Source organism: Notamacropus eugenii, chromosome 6 (assembly GCF_028372415.1).
Source record: "Notamacropus eugenii isolate mMacEug1 chromosome 6, mMacEug1.pri_v2, whole genome shotgun sequence".
Classification (NCBI taxonomy): Eukaryota; Metazoa; Chordata; class Mammalia; order Diprotodontia; family Macropodidae; genus Notamacropus; species Notamacropus eugenii.
The window spans coordinates 347042298-347064429 of record NC_092877.1 but is presented as its reverse complement, the minus strand read 5'-3'; the positions used below and the strand labels follow the sequence as shown (position 1 = coordinate 347064429).

The 22132-nt window shown below is 41.1% G+C and overlaps 1 protein-coding gene and 1 long non-coding RNA gene across 6 annotated transcripts in view; one reads left to right on the top strand and one right to left on the bottom strand.

Moving 5' to 3' along the window:
• Positions 1-22132, bottom strand: part of TBL1XR1 (TBL1X/Y related 1) — a 158747-nt gene that overhangs the window by 35696 nt on the left and 100919 nt on the right. For 3 of the 4 annotated variants that reach the window (XM_072618447.1, XM_072618448.1, XM_072618449.1), the window contains one exon: positions 3358-3460. The exons of the other annotated variant lie outside the window; for it this stretch is intronic. In XM_072618447.1, coding sequence (XP_072474548.1) covers positions 3358-3415 — 58 coding nt within the window. In that variant the 5' untranslated portion in view covers positions 3416-3460. The remainder of the gene's footprint in view (positions 1-3357; positions 3461-22132) is intronic. 4 annotated transcript variants of the gene reach the window in all.
• On the top strand, positions 9343-14601 carry LOC140510110 (uncharacterized). 2 transcript variants are annotated; one of them, XR_011969101.1, is made up of 4 exons: positions 9343-9506; positions 12874-13538; positions 14029-14202; positions 14369-14601. It is a non-coding gene; the product is annotated as an uncharacterized lncRNA (long non-coding RNA). The 2 variants fall into 2 exon arrangements; XR_011969100.1 differs by having other exon boundaries at positions 14029-14601.

Below are 22132 nucleotides of genomic sequence, written 5' to 3'. Positions count from 1 at the left end.
TAGAGCCTAAGAGATCTTTAAAGAAAAAAAAAAAGAATTTGCTGACATGCTCCTCTACTGGTTTTTAGAAGTACGATATACCTCAGTTTGTCTGCAATGGTTAATGTACAACTCTACCAAAATGTGAGAGACGGAAAAGATCTACAGACTTTCAGTGCTTAAATTCGAATCCTTAGGAGTACACCAGCTCTGTTACTCCAGACTTTTACTATAAGGGTTCCCTACCTGCTAAAAGGAGCAATATTAACTAAATTATTGTTTCTTTCTTGCTTTATTTTTTTAACCTCCAATCAGTTACTCTACAAGAAAGGGTCGATAATGGCAGAACAGAGTTAATTGATGTCATTGTACAACACATAAAACTGCCCTGCTCAACAACATGCAGCCAAGTTTCACGATTAATACATTAAAACTAAAAACCACCACAAAGTTGCCAATCCTCTCTATAGCATTTGGCCAATGACCCACATAGGACAGTTGTTCCTAGGGAAATAAGGCACCAAATGCACGTTTCTGAGTCACAGTGATTGTGTAATCATCAACACAAACTGAATGTCCAAAACCAAAACCCAGACTATTAAAAAACAGAAACAAAGAACATAGGATCACTTGCTCCGTGTAAATGGAAGCAGACCACCAGAAAGCAGCTGATCAGAGGAACATGGAACGGTTGCCATCAAGTAAACCTGCAAACAATTTACAGTCAAGTCTACTGCAGGTGTGGATCAGAGCTAAATGTTCACTTTGTCTAGAGTTCCACCCTACAGATACCTATCTCTCTGCCTGAAGATTCCTAATCATTCTCATTAGCCATCTCAAAGTCCAAAAATAATTTCTAACTGAATTTCTCATAGTTCCCTATCTCATCCCAGTCCAGACAGGATTCTCATTTATTTGTCTTAACCTTGACCAAGATCCAGCTTATCTTCTATTTCCATCTCATTTCCTAACCTAAAGATGTTCTTACTCAAATATTTGTTGAGAGGCTCCACTGTGTAAAGAACTCTAACACTGTTTCTTCCTAATACACAGGAGTCTTTTTCCTTTCTCATGGCCACTTCTAATCATCTTCTCATACAAGGCATAAACTAGGTGGCAGTGGCAGTCGTTGGGCCCATGTGCAGTAGGCTATGTTCCTACAAAAATGATACAAAATGATGGATGACAAATTCTATTATCCTGTAGGGGGAAAATGTTGCAACAGGATATTATGTCCTCAGCTGAGGGTTTGATACCAAACCATTTATATTAAGGATAAAAAAGAGAACAAAAAATTGTCATTCTGTAGCGTAAAGTGTAAGGAACTAAAGCGGGAATGGTGACCAAGGACAAACCTGTAAAATGCAGCACCAATGTACATATCAAGTGCTCCTGTTCCCATCCCCCACCCTTTAAAACTACAACTAGTTATGTTATGGAACATGAAAGTTTCTTCGGCTATATTCTGACAAGCATCTTTAAGATGTTTGGGAAAGGAAGAGTAAGTCTAATGAATAAATCTGAGAAATAAGTCTCATGATGTGTGTTGTACTGCCCCCTTGTTCACTACGACAACTCCCTGGGGCAGGCACAGGAGTTAGTGATCTTTCTGTATTTGATCGCTGGAAGTCTGCCACCTTTGTAGCCCAGGCGGGCCTGCCCTGCCCCCTGCTGCTATTCCCACGGGGCGCACCAGCCTTCAGAACTCACTGCAATTAACTTCCTCGTGGCCTGATCAGTGACCCAACTCTAAGGCTCATGCGCACAGAACCTATTGTAACCCTATAAAAGTAAGCTTCCATTAAGTCCTATGTAGGGATTGCGTATGCCTTTGAATCTGAGTTTCTCTCACATTTCCCAATCATTTTGGAAATTTTAGGCCCAAATCAAGGTATGAATATAATGTAGTGGGGCTGGTTTACTTTCCCTGACAAACCAGAACTACATTTTGACAAACATCCTATTTCAAATACTGTGGCCACTTTAACCAATGCACATTGTTTTTGGAACAACTTCTGGAGATAGATGCTGAAAAAAAAAAAATTGGGAAGAGCCAAATTGAAACTGGGCAGGGGGAAGAGAGAGAACGTACAAGGGGAAGCAAACTTACTGAGGGAAGTATGTCTGAAGGCTGCTTATTTGCCTAAAAGCAGGTCATACTTTCCCCTACTCCTACACTGTATTACTCCAAAGCTTAAAAAGTTTCTCTCTATATAGATGGCTTAACCATAGGACTACACTGCTTCTAAAAACAATTTAAAATTGGTTTTTTAAAATTTCTCTTCTTCTCCCCCCACTGAGAAGGCAAGCAATTCAATATAGGTTATGTATGTGTAGTCATGCAAAACATTTCCACATTAGTCATGTTGTGAAAGAAAAGAACAAAAGCACCCTCAAGAAAAATAAAGTAAAAAAAGTTTGCATCAGTCTGTAAAGATGACACTACTTAAAAGTGAACACTGCAGAAGTTCTAGGTCACATTCCTTCAAATTCACACTTTTAGGTTTGGGGTTCTGGGCTACTTGATGACTGCACCCTTCTCTTGAAGTCATAAAACTCTCCCATTATCTCTTCCCTATCACTTCCAAGGATCTGGGACGATGTTCCTTGAAAACATCTGTCCCTTACCGCTACTTTCTTTCTTGACTAAGGAAGCACACCGAGGTCTCAGGAGAATTTACTTGCACATGTGCTTGCAAACACAACATCCCAAGTGCAGAACTAGAATGACCCTCTGATCCCAAGTGTCCAGCCTCTCACTTTGACATGAGGTTATTTGGAGCAGATCCTGAATTCAAACCCAAGCCCCTCTGACCCCGAATCCAGCATCCTTTCTACCTGATATTTACATACATGTCTATAGTGAAATCGACAGCATAAACACACGTTTCCTATATTCCTCCACACTTCAGATCTGATGATTTAATCCAATGGGATAACATGAAAAAATGTTGGTGGTTAATCAGGCTGCCTTTGCATGAAGACCTCGCATTCCTAGTGCCTGGTACATTCTAATTCTTCTCCAAAGCCAACTGAGGAGTCTGAATCCATTTGGCCAGACTCTGGAGAACAGCAACCTTATGGTGAACATGCATCTAACAACTACTCCCAATTGGATGAAGATCACAGAAGTCATCTTTAAATTGGGAAAGTCAAAGGTTTGGTGTCAAATATATGCCTGAAATGATTCCAATATATTTGAAAGAGTCAGAGAGTTAAACCATGCAGTAGTACATAGGCTAAAAATAAATGGCAGTCCATTCATTAAGGATACATATAAAGTTGAACAATTTGGACTGGTACAGACGTCGAATGCATGAAAGATGATTGAGAGTATTAAAGGAATTTGAGGCCTATTTATTCCATAGAAGTACTCACCTGACTCTTGCAAGTATCTATATACCAAGAAGTTGACCTCATCACTGCTTATACTCATCTTTATTCCCACTTAAACCATGAGGTCACAACACAGGATATAACCCTAAAAATAAAACAAAGTAAATTATTTTCTCAATTATTTTAAAACAATGTAAGAAATGATGAAAACACTGTTCTAATTTGATTGATATTAGGTGAAGGTTATCTAACATCTGTTAACAAATGGTGATAAACAAAGTAACTTCAGAAAATTATATAACCAAGCCTTGACCATTTACCACCTCTCCTTCCCCCTCCTCCCCCAAGAACAGTCAAAGGCACATGGACTTGTTGACATAAACAAAAGATTTCAAATGTTTCTCAAAAGGGCATCTGGAGACCCTTCTGTAATTTTACTGTTGTTACTGTATGTTACTGTACGTTACTGATCAGCTGCTGGGTTTTCTTGGCAAAGATACCGGAGTGGTTTGCCATTTTCCTTCTTCAGTGGATTATGCAAACAGAAGTTAAGTGACTTGTCCAGGGTCACACCACTAATGCATGTCTGAGGCCAGATGTGAACTCAAGTCTTCCTGACTACGTTAGCACAAACCCTAAATGATATGGGGAATGAACTTTTTTCCTTAGCAAGATGTCATGAATTAGAATTAAAATATACTAGTCTTGCATTTTATGAGAATATGGGTAAAAAAACATTTAGACATGATGTAAAGAACTGTTCGTTAAGTCATCCTCACTCACACTGAAGAACTGTTTTTAAGAAATAGCATTAGTGTCTTAGAGTTGAGAACTCCTGATATTCCCTTCTCCTTCTCTTTGTGAATGCATTCAACAAAAGTTAAAGACTCTTAGAGTAAATGGTAAAATCTAATGATCTTGGCACAGTCACTCATATACTTTAGCAGAACTAGTCCATGTTTTAGAAACACCAAAAATAACAATGGATGGAAAATGTAATAAATTAACAGACAGGAAAGAGTTCTTCAAACTAGAACAATTCAGTTTTACTTTCTCAGGCACTCTTTAGAGCCGAGACTTGCCCTCAAGAGGCATTCATTTAACCAAACATTCACAAAAGAAATGGGTATGTTCCTTTTTTTTTTAACAAAGGGTGTAAGACATGGGCAGTTTGCATTTTGATGCTGAGTAATGGCAGTGGTGATAAAGGTTTGCAAAAAGCTTTACAAATAACACTTCATTTGATCCTGATAACAACCATGGGAATTGCGAAACTAAGGCAGAAATAGGAAAAGTAACTTGTTCAGGGCCACACAGATAGTATCTGGGATGAAAATTTAAAATCTTCCTGACTTCAGGTCCAGAGCTCTACCCACTATGGCATGTTGGAGTCCATCCTTTTTGTGTCTTCAGACTATGGATTCAACTGTACACTTCCAGACCATAAGCCTAGAAACACAATTTGAATCAGTGTAAGCCAAGTGAATAACAAAATTCAAGAGAGATGCTTATATAGGCCTGGACTCCGGGGCTAAAGGTCAAGCTCTGGCCTCTGCCTACTTCCCCAGCAGCAGGTTGGAGGTTCTCAGTGGCAGGGTTGGGGACATCAGGGATCAGGGGCTGCCCTTTCAGGCCAGAAAGAAAGATTTTTAAATGCAAAGCTAAGAAATTTTTATTTTCTCTAAGAAGAAAAAGGAAGCCACCAAAGGCTTCTGAACAGGGGAATGAATGAGAGCATCAAAGCTGTGTTTTAAGTTGATTTTGATGTGTATGGAGAATGTTTTAGGGAAGAAAACAGAAGCAGAGAACTATTAAAGGTGAGCATAAAAAGTGCTGACCCTGGAATCAAGGAAATTTGAGTTCAAATCCGGCCACAGAGCAAGGGCTGCGTATGTAATGCTGGACAAATCACTTAAATCACTCTGAACTCAGTTTTTTTCATCTGTGAAAATGAGAAATTATTCAAGATGTTATTGTGGGAGAATCTTTGGGTTAATCAGGAGGTTTAGAGAGAAAGATGATAGCTTCAATTTTGGATATATTCAATTTGAAAAATGTGGATGGTACTTCTAGTAGACAGGAAACACAGGCAACGGATCATTTAGGGATTGTAGTTCAGGGAGAGAGATTAAGGGTGGATATACCAATCTGGGAGTTATCTGCATATTTGAGATTACCAAGAGAGATACTAGAATAAGAAGAGTGGCACATACACAGTCTATTAAAGGGTTTATAACCTTTTATGGGAAACTTAACAAATAATAACAACAAGTGCTAGTACTTGAAGGTAATTTTACACACAAGGAAACAGGTTCACAGACATTAGGTGACTGGTCTGGGTTCACAAGGCTAGGAAGGTGTCTGAGGAAGGATTTGAATGCAGTTTTTCCTGACTGTGTGACTGAGCTACCTGGCTACAGCGAAGTAGAGGCACATACAAAGGATGATCAGATCTGAGTCAGATGGGATCTGAGAAACCATCAAGTCCAAGACTGCTGACTAATACGTGGCAGCAAGGGTCATGGGCCCCTGTGCTTTCTATCATACCACATCTCTTACAGAAAAAGCTAAAATTTTAAAAGGATAAAAAGAGCCTCAAAGAAATATGTATCAGAAGTGTTCAATAGGATGTTAAAAAATAGGCTTGATCAACTTCCTTTCTTTACTGGGAAACTTCATTACTTTGTCTGGGAAAAAGAGAGTAGCCTAACACCTGGAGTGCTCTTCTCAGCTTGACTGTCCTGCCTTCCCTTACAAAGTCTGTTGTTTCAAAGAGCAGCCTCAGGAGAGGCAAGATGAATTACGGATATGGTGGGTCTCTACCTTAAGTAACATTCAATTATATTTTCAGAGGTCATTTCAGACTATTTGGTCCTTATCTCAACCATCTTGCTGCTTCCCACAAGCATATCATCTTGGGCATTCCCTGACATAATGATAAATGAATTTATTCTCAACTTCGGAAAATGATTGGCGAAGCGTTAAACTGAACATTAGGGACACAACGATGGATGAATAAGGTAGATTCTTGTCCTCTAGGTTTCATTCTTAATGTATTTATGGGCAAAGTTTTAATACAGTTCACTTCTCTGAGGTTAGTTTCCCTATTTGTAAGTGAGGCTAGCTGTTCATAGACTTCCCTCCCAACTCTAAATCAATGACTTCCCTCAACATCTCAGAGAACAAAGCAACATCTAATAAGCTTTTTGAGGGAGTGTTAGAAATAATCAGTTCAAAGATACTGAATAACTTGCACAAGTGCCTAAAGAGTAAGGCATGATCAATTAGTCCACATTCAAGGCTCATGAGGTGGATCACAACATGAAGGTCACTTTGAGAAAGTAAAAAAACACAACTTCTCATGGAAAAAAGGTCAGATGTTATAAAACGTTAATGATTCCTTCATCCAGTCCCATTTTAATTTGATTATCCAGAGTCAGGGGCCTATTCTACATCGTTGTAGATTCAACATCCTAACCCTGTTTATTTGAATAGCAGCACCGTAACAAGTAGGCTATAATCATCTTATCGACATACACGCATATCTTTTTATAATTCATTTTGAAAGAATTCTCTACTCTCCTTATCTTACCAAAACAATTTGGTCCAAAAGCACTTTGAGTGGACATCCGAGGAATTTACAACACAGCCGGAGTTCAATGTTAAAGCTTCAATCTTAAAAATCCCTAAGCTACCTGTTTTAAAATTTCATCACAAAATTATTAGCCAAACCCTGGGCAGCAAGAATGTATTAAATATTCACAATAATTACCAATGAACCCCAACTTAGCAAAAGAACTTTTAATAACAATTTCAATTCCCTGGCCACCAAAGCAGGGGTCTCCAATTGGCTGGCTGCAGAGCTATGCACACCTGAAGCTGCTGACCAACTGCCAAAGTCTGTTGAGTCTTTGTAAACTCAGTAACTGGCACATGCTAGATGCCTGACAAAAGCTTGGTAGGTGACTGATCCTCATGATATCCTCATGAGGAAGGAACCATAGTATTATTCCCATTTTATGGATGGGAAAACTGTGATTCTAAGAGGCTAGAGCATCTTATTCCTACACACACCATTCTCCTCCTTAACAAACTCCTGTGCCTCCCTATCACCTGCAGAAGCAAACACAAAATGCCAGTTGTTACTCAAAGCCTTCCTAAGTTGGCTCCCTCCTGCCATTTCCAGTTTTCTTACCCTGGCCTCCTGGCTGACCCACAAACGAGTTCTCCCAGCTCCATGTCTTTGCCCTGCCTGTGCCCCATGCCTGGAATGCTCTCCCTCACCATCTCAGCCTCCTTCAAGTACCAAATTAAATCCCACCTTCTACGAGAAGCTATGTCCAACCTCTCTTAATTCTAGTGCCTTCTCTCTGTTGCTTATTTCCATTTAATGCTATAGATATCTCGTCTGTATACAGTTGGTGCATATTGTTTCACCCATCAGCCAGTGAATTCTTTCAGAGAAAGGACTGGACTTTTCCTTTCTTCATCCTCCCAACACTTACCACAGTGCCTGGCATGTAGACCACCGAGGCCTTTGCTCTCGGCTCTATCTCCTTTCACATCCATCCTTTCCTCTTTAGACTAATGAAGTTGCCACGGCCCAGATTCAGCCTGTCGCCACCTCTCCCCTGTACTATCACAATGGCCTCCCTGACATAAGTCCTTCCCCTCTTCAAGCCAACAGCCCCACAACTGTTTACATGATTTCCCTAAACACAAATCTCCCATCAATGGTTTCCTAGGACCGAAATAAACCCTCTTCCATTGCACACACTCTATGGGCCAACCAAAGCATCTTCCCTGCCGTTTCTCACACACCACCTTCAGCCTGCCACCTCTGCTCCTTTGAGAGCTTTCCTGGCTCCTCCCCCTCACCAATCCTTCTCTGAAGACATCCTTTCCGTGCTCTTTCTCCAGTTATCATCCTTAGGCCATTTAATCAGTTCTTAGGGTTTCAATCATTTCTATGAAAATGACTCCCCAATCTACCTCCTAACTAAAGTTAAGAAGAGCGTAGACGGCCAATCAGTCGCTAAATCCTGTTGAGTCTGACTCTACAACATAATCTGTACACATTCCCAAAGTACTTCAGGCCTTCATTACCTGTGAGCCTAAGAGTCCTCTGTGTTTCAAACAAAAAGTAGATTTGACTACCCTGGGGAGGGCAGCCTGGATGAGCATCTGAGGTGAAGACTGTGAAATGGCTTCAGGAAGGGACTCAGGGATTTTCTGATAATGAGCTTTTTGGGAGGCAGAGGTGGGAGAAGAGGGAGGTGTTCGCTAAATTTTAGAGATCCATTTTAATCAAAACAGCATTTTACCTCTTCAAAATGAAAGAGATAAAACTGTGAAAGTTTCAGAGGGGCAGATTTTGGCCTATCCAACCATGCCTTCCTATCTAGGGCCAGAAGGCTCTGAGGTCAGGGGGTGTCTGTTTCATACACAAGCACACTGAGCTCAGGGAGTCTGACTTGCCCAGAGCCACACAAAGAGAACCCCATGTTGGTTGTGAGACCAGGCTCCAGGTTCTGCGCTACAACAATGAGGTGACAGCTCTACCAAGTCTGACAAGCAGAATGGTTTGGAAGCCCAGAAGGCAAAGGGTGGCTCTTCCTCAGAGGGCTTCAAAGGAGGAAAGACAAATTACACAGGGTGCACATGTTCAGCTCAGACAAACCAGCTTGGCTTCCAAGGCTCCTTCGAACTCCTCAAAGCCTATGAATCTGGGACTTAACTCATCTTACTTTATAGTCAAAAATAATAGAAAAAATGGCTTTACAACACCTACAATTGTGCTTATGATGTCCCAAGGAATAGTTGGCAGGGCTTCTTTTTTCCAGTGAAATTGAAAGTCTGAACCCAAACAGGCAGCGTCACAATGTGCAAAACCAAAGGGCAGCAGTGTGCTGCCACGCCCACCCTCCTCCCCATCAGGCTGGGCTCAGTCCAGGACTCTGCCCCTGAGGCAGCAGCTTCATTTTCACAGCACCTCTGGTACATCCCTAAGAAGAAAGTCAAGGGAAAGGCAAATTTTGTGCTGAGATTTGGGATTTTGTATCACTGGTTTTGCCAGAATCTTTATTTTTATCCCTTAAACAAGTTATCTCTTCCTCTCTATCTCCAGAGCTCCACCAGGAAAATTACTGACCAACTACTAGACACAGAAAATGAACTTCCTTCCCTCAAAGGTGATTCCTACGGCCACCCAAGGGGGCCAGGTCTTACAGGTGCTGGTCTGGGGAAGCTGAAGGGATCAAGAAGCCACCAAGCAAAGAGGGCAAGGTGTAAATTCTGGAAAATGCCCTTGGCACTCTTAGAACAGAAAATGGAGGAAAAGGAAAACCCCTTTTGCAACCACAGCTCCACGTGTATTTGACTAAGCTCCTAATTATACTCAACCCAAAACTCTCTCCCCTCTTACCTGCCCTATCACTGTCCAGGGCACCACAGACTTGGGGTCCAGCCTCAATTGACCAGTCTGACAGACCCACCCACACTTTCTCACAGTGTAAGTCATCATCTTGTCAGAATTGTTGCAATGCCTACCACCACTCCCATCTCTCCTCTCTATTCCGCTGCCAAGGAGATTTTTCTAAGCGTTGGTCTGACCACTTCCCACCCCAATTCTATCCACTCCAATAGCTCCCTATCACTTAAACTGGGCATAACCCAGGCTCCTTCTTACCTCATCAGTCTTCTTAGCTCCCTCCCTCCCATATGCTATCTAGTCTAGCTCCAGCCCCTACCTGGGAGGGCCTCATCCCTGGAAGGCACTGCCCTCCTCATTTCCACCTCTTGGCTACCCTGGCTTCCTTCACAATGCAGCTCAGACCATCTTCTACCCTCAGCATATATCTTGTATGCATCTAGGTATGTCTTCTCCCCCAATTAGAATGCATGTTCTTGAGAGCAGGTATAGTGTGTGCTATATTGGTATCCCCGGTCCCTAACACGTGCCTGGCATACAGTTAATAATCTAATAATGCTTACTGATTTAGCCTCAGTTTCTTTGCCTGTAAAACAAAGGAGTTGGACTCAATGATATCTAAGGTTCCTTCTAGCTTTAAATTCATGACTCTATGGGCCTATGACTGGGGGTGAACCTGAGATCCCATCTTATCTCAGTCATCTACTACCTCAGCCTGTATGACCTCAGGCAATTTCCTAAATCTTAATGGGCTTCAGTATCATCTATAAAATGGGGAATTTGATATATGACCTTCCAGTACTAAATCTATCCCCTTACGTTCCAGGAGAGTTATAATCATTTCTGATAGTTTCCTTCAAACCATGGAAATTATATTTGTTTCCTACCACATCTTAGAATTATGGTGATCAAACTGGAAGGCACCTTGGAGGCCATTTTGTCTGAGCCTTCATTTTATGGAGGAGGAAACTGAAGCCCCAAGTGACCTCAGCCCCGCTCCCAAGCCCAGGGCTCTTTGCACTGGACACTGACTACCCTGCCCTATGTGGGATCATTTGTTTTCTTCTCTAACTGGGACCTAACTCTAAGTTCTGACTCTTGGGCTATCTTTCCACGATTTGTAATCACAGACCATCTGCAAAAGTTTCAGATGGAAGTCTGAAATGATTTCAAGCACAGTGCAACTGACTCTAAGGATCTACAAAAGCTCAACCAGCTTTCCATCCAACAGCCTATGCACATTCATCAGAATTCCTTTGATTGTTCCTGTGCGGACACTCATGGAGGTTGTTTTTTTTAGGGACTCTGCAGGGTGCAGAGTGATGTTCCACGTGTTGGGGAATGGGGGGAGTGGGGAAGGTGGGGGAGAAGCTCCCAGAGAGTTCATGTTTATATAGCACTTTCAAGCTCACCAAGGTCTTTTACACATATAAGCAAATTCATCTGATCCTAATAATATTATGACAGTGGTGCAAATAGCTGCCATTTTACAAGTTAAAGATATTGAGCCCAGGAAAACTTAAATGACTTGCCTAAGGTCACAATGGTAGTAAGCAAGAGTCAGGATTTAAACTCAAGTCAGGGAGTGGTAAAGTTTAAAAAGTTAGTTATTCTTGTTAGGTCAGAAGAAAATGACAAAGTGTTCAAACTGGCTACTGCTCAGAAATGAATGTTGAGAATATTTCTAAAGAAGCAGTTTTGGAAAAAAATCTTACCAAAACATAAAAGAAAAGCTTCCTAGAGATTGAGTGACTAGTCAATAACTATTCCTGACAAGCAACCTTGATTGTATCTTAAGAAATCTCAGGTCCCATCCTGTCTCTGATCAACTGTGTGACCATAAACAGATACTTGGTGACTGAGAGCCTCTTTCTAACGGTATGAGAAGACTCAACTAGATGCCAGGTCCCTTTCCTGACCTAAAATTGAGTCTATTCTAAAGCATCAAAATGCAAAAGCAGCCCACAGCTAAGTGAGGGTTAAGTCACCTGGGACAGACAGTGCCAAGGACTGAGAGGAAGGAAGGGTCACTGTGCCCTGGGAAGATTCGCTGGGAAACAGAACTTACTGGGGCCTTAAAGGATAAGTAGGAAGGAGGCAATGTAGGGATGAACTCCAGGTCAGTGGAATAAGGTAAGAATGCCAAAAAGGGGCAGCCCTCAAAGACAGGCACACATGTGCCTATGCCATGCATCTCAACTTAAAACCTGGATTGAGTTTTTTACTCTAAGTAACCTTGGACAATTCATTCACCCTCTCTGGTTTCAGTTTCCTTAACTGTAAGACAAGGGAGTTGGGCTAGATGATTTCTAAGATCTCTTCTAATTCTAAATCTGTAATCCTACGAAGAGGGCTAGCACCAACAGAAGCTGCCAAGAAAACACAATTCATGGTTTACATCCATTGTGACCCTTTAGGACCAGAGAATCCCACAACTTGTTTGGGAAAGTGATGGCCAGTGCTAGGCAAGTTCAAATCAAGGATTAAGTTCCCTGACTTCATCCCAACCGAGTGCTTGATAGGAATGGAAAATAATGCTCAAGAGTGAATGATGGGCTCCATTAGGCAGGAACCAGACACATGAAATAAAATGATTGTGACAGTCTACGCATCTGAAACTCCAAGTCAGCTTTAAACAGGACTTGGAGTGGGTGAGAATTCTTGCAGATAACAAATTACACAAATGCGCACAAGGCTCCCTGACTACACACAGATTCCTTTTCTCTACAAGGGCATCCTGAAGAATATTAGATAAGTGCAAATACAATTATGACTTTCATGAGTATTAATACAAGGCTTACATTACCTATATGTTATTTTCTTATAAAGGTCTCATTTATGAAGGAGGGGGCACTTATGCATCTCAAAAATCCCTACTTTTAGGTTTGAAAAAAATCCAGTTATTAAGTACTAATCCCACAAAAGCCAAAGGAAATGCTTTTAAAGGTTTGGTTATTTTTTTTTAAGGAGTTTCATTAAGTGGTTAAAAATTTTTAACAGTAATGGATTGCTTACCATCACAATCCTGTGCACTATTATATACTGCAGGAAGATACCTTAGAAAGTGATGAGTCACATAAGGGTCATAAGCCCAAATCTAATCTTTAGCTGAAACTTTCTCTATGTAGGTCAACAGTGACTAAATTTTAAGGATGATGGACTAGGAGCATGAATGTGAGTTGATGGGCATATTTCAAGGGGAAGATTACCAAGAATGAAGAATGAGAAAGAGTAATTGTGGAAATACCATGCTGAGTCTTGCAGGGAAGGAGCTCCTCTACCTAAGGTGTTTGGCAAGAAAAAGGCTAAGAACAAAACAAGCACACTGCCCGTGACCATGCCATGTTCCCTCCTGTTAGTCACCCTGGACACGCTGCCTGCTGAGCCATGGGACAGAAGGCATGACAAAGGACAGGAAGACTGGCTCCCTTCCACGCCACCTTACACATGAGGCTTGCAATTTCATACTGTGTGTCTTGTCGCTAAGGCCATTCAAAGTGCTCCAAAAAGTACAAATGGCATCTCTGTCATGTTAAGTTTTACAGCCACACAGGGAATAACACAGGCTCCAGAAAACTTTCAAAAACCCAATGGGGAACTGAAGAAAAGATCTGGATTTTATACTGGTGAAGAAAATGTTGGCTGGGTGCAGATCTTCCTCATCTACAGGTCTGCTATGTCTTTCTGTCAGAGCATACACAAAGTGCCCAACACTTAAGAAATCAGGCATTAGCAGACATTCACCACACACTCTGCTGAAGGGACTCTAATGACCCTCGCAGCCTGACACAAAGTAAGTGCTTAATAAATGAATGTTAGCTAAAGTGCATCTCTTCTTTATTTGACCTACACCTGCTTTTCAAGACTAAAAGATATCCATCACCCTTAATGATGATATTTGAATATGGTTTATGATCTTCATTTGTGTAATAATTACAGATAATATTATAAAGGGCATTCACGTGGTCACATAAGGTTAGATATGCCCCACAAAAATCTATTTCTTTTTCTCCCTGATTACAGTGAGCCCCTTCCTCCCCCTTCCCTCCACACTTCACATGCCAGTTGGCTTTGTACACTTAAATGTCTGTTTTGGAAGAAACCTTAGAGCACAAGATCTTAACCTGGGATAATTGTTTGTTTTATTTTTATGACTGTTATTTCAATATAATTGATCTCCTTTCTAATTCTGTGCATTTTGTTTTTAAAAACATCTTGCCAAGGGGATCCATGACACAAAAAGAGGATAATCTACTTCAACACGCTCCCCCTTCATTTTCCAGATAAAAGAACTGAGACCTAGCAAGGTGAAGTGATCTTCCCAGCTCCCACAGCCACTAACAAGCAGTCCTGGCTTCGGAGCCTGTCCCTGGCATTTTTTCCATTACACCATGGTGCTGAAAGAGATTGACAATGCACTTTTGCAATCATCTCACTGGAGCCGACAACCACAGGAGGTGAGCACGACAAAAATACTCCTCCTTTACAGAGAGGCTGAGTTCCTGGCCCCAGGTTTCCCCTGAACTCATGCTCAGCACTCCAGTTATGTCACATCAACACTGTTTCAGGTACTTTATTCTTATGATCATTTGTTTTGTTGCCTTCACTCATCGCTGAGGCCAGATGTGAACTCAGGAGGAGTTGTCTTCCTTGCTCCAAGCCCCGCACTCCGTCCACTGTGCCACCCAACTGTCCTGTTAAGGTGACACAGATACCTCCCCTCTTCGCTATAAACACATATTTCCTAAAAGGTAAGTTTCAAAGCCCAATTCCATTTTGAAATTATTTTCTTAAGAAATTTTATTATTAAGTTGTATGTTTATTTTGAGTGGAGTAGAACAAATTTTGAGGGTTTAGGTCACTGAAAACTGCAATAGTAGCAAAAGAAGGACCAGCTTTGATCACTATAGTCTAACTTAGTTGTGGCAGCAAGTGAACGGCTAACCCCCACCTCCTCTGATATTTCTGAAATAGGTAACTGGGGGCACTTGAGACAACTGCCTACCAGCATTTAGCTCTGTGATGAGCTGAAAAATGAGAGATTTCCCAAGTAATGATACAACCAGCACAGTGGCAAACTGCGGAGTCTTTCTTTCTGGATACTCCCTCTCTCCTTTCCAGGCTTTTGGAACACTATTATCTCCCAGTTTACCTACTATCTTATGTGGTTCATCATCCATCACACCACTACATTTCAGGACTCTTCCAAGATTCTGTTCTAAGACTGGTTTACTATGATCTGACACAGGAGCTAGGAGTTTCTGCTGCCGGGAGAAGGGCAACTCCTCCACCCTATGAGAGATACCCAGAGGAGTCACTCAAGTTCAAAGCACCTGGGGCAGAGGTAGAGATCACCAACAGGGCAGCAATATCCTCCATTCCCTTCAAAGGACTTTACATGATACCATGCCTTATTTGTGTGCATGGGCTCCCCTACCCCAGAGCAGACTTTCTCTAAGTGCTCCATGCCACCAGCATGCAGGAAATTACGCAGGGAGGATTTATTTCTGGATTATAACCCAGCCCTTCAATGCTGTGTATGAATGTTGAAAGAAGCTAAAGTCTTTAATGATAGTAGTTATGATAATCAACAAGTATTTACTGAGTATCTACCATGTACAAGAGACATTGTAAAGAATGTGTTGTTACTCAAGGAATTTATAACTGCCTTCAGGAGACAAAGGGACCAAAGAAAGCTTACACTGCTTACACTGCACAAGATTTCAAGTTGGGAGCCATTTGGAGGCTTGCTTGTCTAAGAAAGAAAAGAAGCAAACAGCAGGTTGTAGACTGGGGTGGTCATGTTTAGTGGAAGCAAGCTGATAGCTGACTGACACTCATTTTACAATCTTGGCTCCCACGTACCTTTCCAGTCTCATTTCAGAATATATACAGTCACACATTCAAGATGCCAATCGTATTAATCTGGTAGCTATGCCCTTTTTCACCTCACAATTCATAACTTTTTCGCCCCATAACTGCACAAGTGGTCAGTCCTAAGTATTTGCAAATTTCTCAAAACATGGCTCTAGAGCCACCTCCTAACAAGATCTTTCTGGATTTTCAGGTACCCCATTATTAGCATCAGTTTCCTCCTGAAATAACTTTGATTATGTTATATTCACTAATCTGTATATATATGCTGTCCCATCCCACCCAGAGTCTAGAGTTCTTTAAGACCAAGAAAATATTTTCTTTTATCTAGCTCAAAGGTCTTTGACAAATTGAAGTCACAATTACACTTCATTCCTAAAATGACTTTTGGTAGCCTTTGAGAAAATATGAAAATGGGGCAATGTGTAATATAAAAAATCCAAACTGAACCATACACATACCTACAACATGAATACTAAAAGCTCTACAAAATGTACACTAGCAAAAGAAGGCCAGGGCTAGTAGGACTACCTTATAACAAAATCATTTTGGTAATTCAACAATTTTTAAAAAAATTCTAGGATTCATTTCAAGACTGGCGCACTGACCCAGTTCAAGAGTGCAGTCTTCTCTATTGACAAGTGTGAGAAACAAACTCCAGCAGACAGTTAAGAGAAAAAAAAAATCTTCTAATTCACTCATCCATAAAGTCACTCAAAGAGGCAAGAGCACTCACACCCCCACCTAGACAAAACAGCTTAAGCAGGAAATACTTCCTCTTTTCCCTTTGCAGGTCCATAAAACCTGAGAGGTCTTTACAAAGCCTATGTCATAGTGCTTCAAGCTACCCAAGCTTGCCAAATCCAACAGGTAAATTCCTGATCAAAATTCGCTTCACTTTGGTTGAATCATACTAGGTGACTGTGGGGCTAATCCGATACACCAAGTTCTCTGGTCACAAAATAACTGCAGCATAAGGAGGAAGATGAATAAAGAAGAAATTAAACCTTCTGTTTCTCAAAGTATTGGAACTTAATTGTTACGCATAGATATTCATTGATGATTGTTGGGGGAGGGGGTGGAGGAAAGGGGTTATTTCAGATCTATGATTCTCCCCTTCAAAGGCAAAGGTGTCAAGCAAGGGTGGAGGGAGTGAGGAGAGGAGAAAAGAGAAAATTAAAATATAATTGGAAAATATCTGACAAAATAAAAATACAATAGAATATAGATAACTCTAAGTCACTATGGGCAGGCCAGGATCCCGATGTTGGTTCAGTAGTCCCATTTTTATTTGAGTTTGACACCAATGCTTCAGGGAATTCCAAGATTAGGAAATCCTTCCATCACCCACAAAAACTACCTGTAGTGACAGTGAACCGTATGGGGACCAGAGTTTATCCTCACTGCATTTGACTCAGCATTTTGGAAAAACAGCATACACATTTTTTTTCAGGGATGTCCTTTACACATCATGCAGAAAATGTGGGTTCTCCAGCACCAGATTTGGAGAATGTTGACAACGTTTTATAGTTTCAGAATCAGTCAAACATTTATTAAATGCAGGCATTATGCTAAGTGCTAGAGACACAAAGGCAGTCCCTCCTCTCAAAGAGCTCACTGCCTCTTGGAAGAGACAGTTGGTAAACAACTCTATCGATATGCTATGCAGAGGATAAACATTACAGAGCAGTCAGTAGTATTCTAGCTGAGACTTGAAGGAAGCCAGAAAAGCTAGGAGGCAGAGATGAGCGGGGAAAGCATTCCAGGAATGGGGGATAGGAAGAGAAAACGCCCAGAGTCTGAGGGATGGAGGCCATGACACTGGCTCAAAGAGGGGAGGAGAAATGAGGCACAGAAGGCCTGGCTAGGTGGGGAAGGGGGGTTATGAAGTAGGTCCTGGGGGTGACAAGAAGCCATGGGAATTTACTGAGCAGGGGCTGACATGGTCAGACCTTCAATTTAGGAAGATCATTGTGACAGCTGAACAAAAAGCAGGCTGGAAAAGGGAGAGGAGGCTTTGAGCAAAAGCATTTATGAGGTAAAATCAACATGCCCTGACAAGTGACTGAATGTAGGGGACGGGATAAGTAGGAGTCAAGAATCCAGGATGAGAGACTGGGATTGGGATGATGACAGTAATCCTCAACAGTAAGAGAGAAGCTTGGAAGGGTGGACAGTTCGGGAGAAAAGATAACAATTTGAGTTTGGACATCCTGAGTTTAAGATGTCTACAGGACATCTAGTTAGAAACACTCAATAGGCACTTAGAAATGTAAGAATAAAGGTCAGCAAAGATGTTAAAGCTGGATAAATATGTTAAAGCTGGATAAATACATCCGCAAAGACATGATCACTGAATTCATGGGAAGCAATGAGAGTACCAAGTGAAATGTCATAAAGAGAGAAGAGGGCCTGGGCTGAGCCCTGTGGGACACACTGGAGTAGCAGACATGACCAAAAGGTGATCCAAAAGAGAGACAGGAATGAATGGAGAGGGAGAAGAATCTGGGGAGAGCAGTGTCACAAAAACCTAGAGAGAACAAGCAAGGAGAAGAGGATGATCTCCAGTGTTAGAAGCTGCAGAGAAGTCAAGAATGAGAAAAGACCACTGGATCTGGCAACTGGGAGAGAGTAGTTTAAGTTGAGTAATGAGGCTGGGTATTCTGATAGCTTATTCCTACACCAGACTGCCTTTTGATAATGGCTTACTTAGCTAAAATGTACTGATTAAGGTGACAATTACCAAGTTTTGAATCTTAGACACTAGAGTATAGGAGGAGAAGCAACATGGCATAGGACCTGAGGAGTAGGGAAGAAGAGGAAGACAGAGAGAGAAGGGAAGTGGGAAGAGAGCAGGGGAAAGGAGGGGAGAAGGAAGGAAAGGGCAAGCTAGGTGGTGCAGTGGAGAGAGCTGGGCCTGGAATCAGAAAACTTGAGTTCAAATCTAACCTCAGACACTCACCAGCTGGGTAACCCTTAACCCTGGTTTTGCCTCAGCTTTCTCATCTGTAAAATGAGCTGGAGAAGAATGGCAAACCACCCTAATAATTTTGCTAAGAAAACCCCAAATGGGATCACAGAGTCAGACACAACTAAAACGAATGTACAACAACATAGAAAGGAGGAAAGAATCCTAAATGTTTTATCTTTAGGTTAGTAATTTAGCTTTCTAAAAAAAGTTGAAGAGTTGTGACATTTGGTATCACTCTGATGATATGTACTCAAAATGAGATTTTGGAGTAAGAGAAATAGCACACCAGTTCATCAACTAGACTTCACATAACCCTCCATGAATATGCTGACTAAATGTGGCCATCCTTTGGAATGTTTATTTCTGGCCAGAAAGAAAAGGTGCATGGGTACTTTCAGGAGAACTGGTCATGGTAGAGGAATGAGGCGAGATTCCCAACAAAATGGTGAACCAAATCCCACCCATACATCTTTTTAACCCTTCCTTGAAGGTTGAATTATTCCTTCCCTACTCATCAACGCAACAGGGAAGTGCAGCAAGAGAGAAAGCTGGACTTCAAATGAGGAAGAGTTTCAGATCTTCAGACATCAGCTGTATGACACTTAGCAACTCAGCCTCAGTTTCCTCATTTGAAAAGTAATAACTGTAATAGCAGCTACCTCATAGGGTTGTTGTAAAGATCAAATGAAATGACATATGTAAAGACCTTTGCAGGTATTTCAGAGCTATATCAATGCTAAATAATATTATTAAGAAAATTTCATTAGGAGCTTGAAATAAGGAGGACAAGAACCCAATGATAAAAGAAAAGCCAGAAACTTCAAGCAGGACACAAACAGTTAAGATTGTGATAATATAATTAAAAGGGAGAAGGATATTAGGAAGCAGATCTCTACAATTTTTTTCCACCTCTACAGACTATAACATAATGTTACCCACTGTTCTCTTGGCTCCTTCTCTTCTGTCTACAAATATGCTAAGGTCTCCTTTTTCTAATGTAAGGTAAGGGGACCCAGGGAAGTTACAAGTGGATTAGAAGTCCTCAAAGTAAAGAGGTAATAGGGTATTTCTCTTTGTTTGGAGGCAATTAAGTGAGACTTCCCCAGAGAATGAGGGCATGCTGAGTGGCTCTATACTCTCTTTCCCTCTTCAGTTGGGACAGCAATGAAGTTCCCTAGGATCACACTGGTCCTCAAGTCTAGAGTCCTTGGAGGCCTAAGAACCATGGCTTATATCTGAAATCTGCCCAACCTTCTCATGTTACTGGCTACCTTCTCTCCTTTTTTTCACTGCTACACCTTCAGGAAGACTAGTATCTTGTTGAGTCCAATTTCTTACCATCATCTAACCTAACTCACACATTGACTACCTACAATCTGGCCTCAGTTCCTCTGAACCTTAACTCAAAAAGCATTTCAGCAAACTAGTACAGAATTGCAAGGCAGTGATGCTAAGTACAGACAGAGAAGAAAGTACAAAGGAATCTGAACGAACAAATCCTAATTCTCCTAGACTGTTCTGCATCTGCTCCTGTTGGTCATATTCTCGTCCTCCCTCCTCAAAATCAGTCCTGCTCCAAACTCTCCGGAGCTCCATCTCTAATGTGGAAATGCGTTCCTGCTTCATCTCCCTGCTCAGGGCTGCTGAACCTGGCTCCCCTTCAAGGCTCATCCAAGGTGCCACTTCTTACACAGTCTATCAATAAACAGTTATTAGGTGGCCCTATGTACCAGGTACTGGGCTAAGAGTAATGATCCCTGCTCTCCAGGGTTTCCCAATCTAAGAGGGGAGAGAACATGCAACTAAGCTTCAGCCCAAACAAGCTTATATACAGGATAAATTTAGAACAACCAGTAAAGGGAAGTTTAGAATTAAGAGGGATGGATTTCAGCTGAAATTTGAAGAAGTTATTAATACCCTACCCTCCCCCCCAAAAAAGGCAGGGGCACACAAGCTATTTTATATCTATTCTGTATTTACTTTTGTGTTGTCTTTGTATCTCTTAAGGCCTAGCCCTAGGAGGACACCTAGAACATAGTTGGTGTTTAATAAAAGCTAATTCAGTTGAAAGAATCATCAATTAAATCCAAGTATCTTCTAACCCTAAAATCCTACAGAATTAACTCTCGTGTGTACGCACACACAATGATTTTTTTATACTCAAAATTAATACTATACATAAAATAACTGAACTGCAGAAAAATAAAACTGCCGTAATCTCTGCACTCCAGAAACTTACATTCTACTGGGAGAAAGGGGGAGAAAATAAAACATTTTGATGTAATTTCAGTCATGCCCAACTCTTTGTGACCCCATTTCTGGGCAAATATACAGCAGTGGTTTGCCATTTCCTTCTCCAGTTCATTTTACAGATGAGGAAACTGAGGCGTGACTTGCCCAGAGTCACACAGCTAGTAAGTGTCTGAGACCAGATTTGAACACAGGAAGATGGATCTTCCTATCTTCAAGCCCAACAGTCTATGCACTGTGCCACCTGACTGCCTCTAACAGATGAACTGTTCAGTTTGGTGATATATCACTGATAAAGTTTGACATAGATTCAGATCAACTTCTATAAGATATCATTTACACAGATCCTTGCAGGCAAGTCATCACTGGTAACATTCTAAAGCTCACTCTTATCCAAATCCCAGGGAGAATGGGAAGTTTTCAAAAATGATGTTTTGGCAATATTTCTCCCCACTGCCACTCAGGTGGATGACCCACAACTTTTATATTTCTAAGATTGTGTTCCATGACTATCAGCCCTATAGCATCACTTGTGAGCAACTCCAAGCCTCTGCAAAAACTACTGATCTCCCCATGCCTGGAGCAGCACTCAGACTCAACTTAGGTGCCAGGAGGCTTATTCAGATGCCCCTGTCACTGCCCTCCCAGCTCTTCAAATTCTTTTGTGTTTATCCGTGTATCCATTGCTGTCTTCCTCCATCCATCACAATGAGAATGTAGGACAAGAATGTAAAATTGAGGATAAGAACAATTTCATATATGTCTTTGGGTTGGTACTAGTAACTCCAATATCCTTAATATGTGCCATGAAATACAGTCAATGTCTAAGTAGTGACTAAGTTGAATTTACGCAGAGGACATCGACATTTCCTACAGGAGTGAGGTAAGTTTTATTCAAGCAACTTATCAGGCACATGCTTGTGCTACAGAAGAAATCTGAACTCCTTGAGAACAAGGAGAGTTTTGTTTTGTTGAGGGGTTCTGTTTTGTTTTTGTTTTTATTTGGGGGGGATTCTTAGAACCTAGAAACATTCTAGACACTACAATATATGTTCAGTTGGCTTCAAAGCAGAAGAATTTTTTAAATAAAAGCCAAATTTTTAAATTTAATCTAATTTTAAGGCAATTTTTTAAGTTTAATTGGAGGTTTAGTTACATTTAAGTTAAATTGAACTTTAAATTAAATTCAACATTTATTAAGCATATCTTCATAAATATTATTTTTAATTTCTCTCCACAGGTAGACATATCAAATTATATAAATAAAGAAAATATGGGGAAAACTAATTTTA